We start from the raw sequence: 6,000 nt of genomic DNA, 5'->3' as shown, positions 1-6,000 counted from the left end.
TAAAAAAATTGTTTGCTTGGATCAGACCATAAGAATGGCATGGAATGTAGAGGTGCACCTATATTAGCTAATAATAATAGATATAGATTCAGTTGCATTAAGCAAATATTAGTTATATAATACAGTTACACATACTTCTGTAAATGCATTTCATTTCTTACATTAATAAATATGAAGAAATACTGTATGCTTCAGGAGAAGTGTTACTGTACTTGGTAATCTTATAAAGTTTTATATTTGAAGGTAATTTTCACATCTTTTCATAGACTGAAGTCATTAATAAGACAGGAAATTGTACATGCTTCTGTATTTAGCAATTCACATGCGTTCATGTTCTGATGCTGTATTAGTCTGTTACTGCTATTATTTTACTCAAGATTATTTTTAATTGTTGGTTTAAGCAATCTATGTCCTTCATTCGTTTTTTTAGTACGAAAAATGTACATCACGAACATATTAAGTACCACAATTTTCGTGTCAGTATAGCTTCAAATTTTTTCCATTGCCAGTTTTGTCGTATGAGTATTTGTTTCTACTGTTATCCTCTGAGGAGTTTAGTGCTGAGAGGAATGCAGTTCCGACTAGTCTAGTGCGGTACTGGAGTGGGAGGGAACAGTGACAGCGGCAGTCTGGAAGGAAGTACAATCATACTGAAAACATTTGCCCAATTTACGAGAGCAGTATGCCTATTAGTTTCTAACGTATTTTTGGCGAGACAGAAATACAACCATTCGTACTTACGCGTTCAGAGAAGGAAAGTATTGTAGACAATTTTATTTATTTATTTATTTATTATTTATTTATTCTGGTGAAGTTAAGGCCATCGCACCACCAGAAATACAAATACAATAAAATAAATAAAAAGGAAAATCATAATAAAACTACAATAATATAAATGAAAAGAAGAATCATACTATAAAATTTAGTGATTAGTAGAATTGAATTAAATTTGTAAAGTAATCAATTTAAATATACTGTACTGCTGAACTCACTTGAGAAGAAAAACTACTTGATTTGTATTTTAAGATATCACCAACAAATGATTTTCGCATGCCTTTATAGGAATCTGTTTTTCACGATACCAATTATACATATTCTAAAATTCCAATAGAATAAAACTAAAAACTTTTCCAAGCATGTTTCCTTAAAAATGACTTGTAACGGTGAAATATCTAACATGAGTAATTCATATAATATTAACATACCTAACATCAGGGAGATGTTTGAGCAAAAATTACAACAATATATTTAATATATTAAGAACAAAAGCATATAGGCCTAGGTAAACAATATGTATATGAAATATTCACACACTACTACAAACTGAAGACTGCATATTTTTGGACGATTAATACTTCCCTCTCCACCCGGCTCGGCTTGGCTGTAGCAACAAAAGAATCTACCTGCAACCCACCCGCACCGATGGCAAGAATCAGGTCCCAGCACTAAACTCGTCGGAGGAAGACAGTATAATATTGTCGATTCGTAAGTTGAGTCATAATTTGAATAACCCAACATTAAACTTTTGAGTGTCCACAACTTGTTTTATAAATTGCTCAAAGCTTTTTTTTTTTTTTTTTTTTCGTGTTATTGTATGATGCGTACAGAGCAATTCTGTAGTAGGTACAGAAAATAATTTGTACTAAAGACTGCTGAAGAGAATATACTGCATGAATATTATGCCATGTTTTATTACATTCGTCCAATTGAACTTGGACAGATTTTAACCAAACTTGAATTCGTTCAACACAATGGTTTGTAAACAGAAAGTTCTTAGATCTAGGAAGAGATTGGAGGATTTATATTTCAACAGACCGCAGAACCTAAGCATCAAGTCGAGGAGAAAAAGGATAAATAAGAGCAAAACAAGAAAATAGAGCACGAAAAGAATAATAGCACGGGAAGGAGGGAAATGAAGAACGAGGTGTAAGTGAAGAAGAATGAAGAGAAAAAAAACAAAAGTAAAAGAAAAATAAAAAAAGAACAGAACAGGGAGAAGAAGCAGGAAGAAGATAAAAGGGAAAGAGGAGAAATTTTGTGAAAATGTCAATATTAAATTTATAGAAAACCATTTGGCAGATGTTGATCTTTCTTGGGTTTATATGAACAAATGAACAGACATCATGAAGACAAAAGACGCATGGGCATAATTAAGACCTGAATATCACACATTTCGAGAGCTGATTATTATAATTAATAATTCGAAGCTTTCATTCAATATATGGTTGTGTTCCCTGTTATTGTTTAAATTACAACAGACAAATAAATTCACTCGCAGAAGTGACCACCAACAAATATAAACACCACTGAAATTGTGTACTTTATCAGCTTCAATTCAATTTCATTTCTTATTTTTATAAAAGAATGTCTCACACAATTATGCATTATGAACAATTGCAAGTCTTAGTACCATGGTACTTCATTGTTTGTGAACACGTGTTATCTTTTTATACTATGTTAACGAAAGAATGTTGCAGAGAATTTACATTAGAGTCTGTATTATCCTTTCGTTAACATTTTATAATGTTACGTTACGGTACTGACCTGTATATACAAGTGGGACATTTCCATTTTGATCACTTGCAATGTTCTATTCTAAGAATGTACATAAAATTGCTGCAAGTGGTCAAAAGGTAGAAGTGCATCTGTGCTTCATGATCACGGGACAGTCTCGCCATATAAGAACTGGCAGACTCTCGTCTTTAGACTCGTATTGGAGGAGAGCTTTGTGTCTGTGAGCTGGGCATTCGTCATAGGACTTGTGAATTTGCCACTCAGGAACCACTCGTTGATAGCAGCACGCTCATACGTGAAGCCATCTGCAACATAGAGGGTGAGAGGTAAAATAGGTATAACTTGTTTCATATGTAAAAATTGATACATATCTATTTTTTCTTTTGAGAAAATCTGTCATCCCGCTATTTTACTTATTTCCAATTTTGTACATCGGAAGCCCTTGCAATGTCACGAAAATCGACCTGCACAGACATGTCTGCAAAACAAGGAACTTGGTGAACAAGAAATGGCTGGTTGGTTAAGTTTAAGAGAGAAAATTGCATGGGAACCCTTCTCGTAAGTTACAATTAATTCTCCCTGGAGGACGGGGGGAAGAAAGCTAAATGTCAGTGCACTAATGGACAATATGTTGATAGTGTTCAATAAAATGGGGGTGCAACATGTTAAATAAAATGCATTTCCTCCGTTACAACTTGGACTTCTTTCCTGAAGACCTTGGGACAATAAGGAGTGAATATGGTGAATGATTTCACCAAGATATCACTACACCAGAAAAATGTTATAAAGGCAAATGAAGCACATTAATGAGTGCTAATTATAATTATTGCTGGTGGCTGATAAGAGGCACCCATCAGACAAAATAGAGGAGAAAAGCCAATATATAATGTCTGTAAGGTAGCCCCTATATGCAATTTTTAATTATTTTCATTATTCACACATATGCATGCACGCACACACACCTGAGCTGCATACATACATGTACCGGTATATAAATATTATAGTTGAATATATCTTCTAAACAAGAACCAATTAAAGTTTTCTATTGCGATTTTTGAATTTAGTCCACAAAGTTACTTAAGATTTAGTTGCTTTCATTTCCGATACATATAACACATTAAAATTTATTGTTCACTGTATTAGAAAGTATTCAAATACAGCAGCAATTAAACTTTAACTATCCATTTTAATCTACTGCATATTTAGAGACTGGCGTATGTAATTGATAGAAAAACTTTTAACTTCAAAAAGTTTATCAAAATGCAGACAAATAAATCTGCTTCTACTGTGTTCAGCCTTATTTGAGAACATTTGGCAATCTCCGTGCTGGTTTTCATCAACTTTCTGCCTACAGGTAATCTGCCTCCTTTGTATGTGCATCCATTGATTGCGTGAGGTGTTTGGGCAAATTATCAATTATTATAAACATAATAACTAAAAATTACACGTGGTCCTTAAATAACATAACACAACTCATAATATTCATAATTATAATGTTGCTGGAACTAAATTTATTACTGGTAACTGTCAACGAAAAGTAAACTAAGCCAGAATCGGAAGTCTTACAGTCCATGAAGTCATGATGATGATAATGATGTTCATGATAATGCTGATGATGATGACAGTATGAAGAGCATAGGCTCATAATGGACAACAAACAAAAATTCCATGATGTACATAAATAAAGTCATTTTGCCAGCATCTAGACACAAAAACATAGACAAAAAATCACACTCATTTTTGTTTTCTATTATAAATTTATTACGCTGTATTGATTCTCTCACCTGAGCAGATGACGGGGTCGTGCATGATTTCGTGAGTAATGGGACACAGAAACTCATGCGGGATTTCCATGTCGAGGGGAATTTCTGGCATTCCTGCATCCTCCTTGCGAAGCCAGTAGAGTTGTAGGTTCAACTTCTCTCGCTGCTCCTCATCTTCTGCACAATGAACACACCCATTTCAGATAGCTGTACTCCTCTCTTGATCCCATATATTCGCATTCAGCCCCTAAACTCATTCATTCAAATGCAAACATCATAATGCTTTTCTTAATTTCTTGTAATGAAAGTACATAGTAAATGTGACAACATACTGTCCATTGCTCAGCTCGTGATCCCTTAGAGGTATTACAGTAATGTGATGACGTAATAGCTGATAAGTCGCTTGCAAGGCACAACTATTGCTCAATTAAACATATTCGTGGTTACCTCAGTCCAATGGCTGGGCTAATTCAGAATCAGATTCCGAACTCGCTATTCCACTTACAGATGACAAAGAATTATCACTCTCGTGCTTGAAGGAAAGAATTGCATTGTCAATAATGTCAAGAACAATGCCAGTATTCACTCTAGTTTTTCTACAGGCTACAATCTGCTCCATTAACCTAGGAGATAGTCTTAATTCTAATTTACCTCAGATTATTGAGGGATAAATTTCCAGTTACGTTACCTGACCTGTTCTGCTTTCACAAAATTTTTGTTTTTAAAATTGTTCTCCCCAGCATTTTCTAGGTATCTAAATCATCAATATGCATTATGGTATGTTCAGGTATGGCATTTCTTTTCATCCCAGGAGTGGACAAAAATTCTATTGTAATAATCACTGCCACAAACTGCACGGATTAGGCCTCCAGACTTGTTCCAGTTTCACAAAGCTTTGTTCACTTTAAAATTTTTCTCTCCAGCATTTCCAGGTCTGTCAACATTCCGTTTTCCAATAGGTTTATAATTATTATCTATTTGTGATGGTATTTTTAAGCCCCAAGTTAAAGCATTGTGGTCGAGGCATCATGTCTGGACTCTCTTTACAGAATGAGAGTGATACGAGTTTTGACCGGGAAAGAAATTTTCTCATGAAATTTCGGTCCGTTTACTATAGGACCAGTGCCCATTCAGAATCGTAATGAATATGAGAAGCTACGATAGGTAGTGAAATCCAGTTTCGAAAACCAGCTATAACGGCTGAAGGGATCATCATGCTAACCAAGGGCGTAGCGTCCATGGATGTGGGAGATGTGTTACATACCCTGCAATTTCCTTCAAGGTGACTCTGAATTATGAATTATAATACTGTAACATATAATCGTTTTCGGACAGATCAAGTTTTCCCAGAATGTTTGATTTTGAATTCGCACTATGTTTTAATAGCCTTGAACAGAAGGCGCGACCATTAGTAAGAATTATATTGTAACTCTATGGGCACGGCCCGCTTGATGTTTAAAAACACTTCGCAACGTCTCAACGACATCTGTCATCAGCCCGAGGAAACTCGTGCAGTGAGCATGCTCGTGACCCTGGGGATGTATAGCGTTGTAATACATATTGTCGTATAGTCATGCTTGTGTTATAATATTATTTCCAGTGACTTATAAAGAATGATGAGTGAGTTATTTGTTCCAAAATGTTACTCTTTTCATTTGTGAACACTGAAGACTGTTTTGAAAGCTTAATTGTTTAGTGTTGAAATAAATTATTTAGGTTAAGA

General features: G+C 34.7%; 1 protein-coding gene across 1 annotated transcript in view; it reads right to left on the bottom strand.

The window, feature by feature from the left end:
- Positions 1 to 1,903: 1,903 nt before the first annotated feature.
- Positions 1,904 to 6,000, bottom strand: part of LOC138705880 (WD repeat, SAM and U-box domain-containing protein 1-like) — a 41,961-nt gene continuing 37,864 nt past the window's right edge. Inside the window, exons 17-18 of the mRNA XM_069834602.1 lie at positions 4,299 to 4,454; positions 1,904 to 2,819 (exon numbers count right to left, since the gene is read on the bottom strand). Of these exons, the coding sequence (XP_069690703.1) occupies positions 2,659 to 2,819; positions 4,299 to 4,454 (317 nt within the window). The 3' untranslated portion in view covers positions 1,904 to 2,658. The remainder of the gene's footprint in view (positions 2,820 to 4,298; positions 4,455 to 6,000) is intronic.

This window comes from Periplaneta americana, chromosome 1 (genome assembly GCF_040183065.1).
Source record: "Periplaneta americana isolate PAMFEO1 chromosome 1, P.americana_PAMFEO1_priV1, whole genome shotgun sequence".
Classification (NCBI taxonomy): domain Eukaryota; kingdom Metazoa; phylum Arthropoda; class Insecta; order Blattodea; family Blattidae; genus Periplaneta; species Periplaneta americana.
This window is presented reverse-complemented; position numbering and strand designations above follow the sequence as displayed.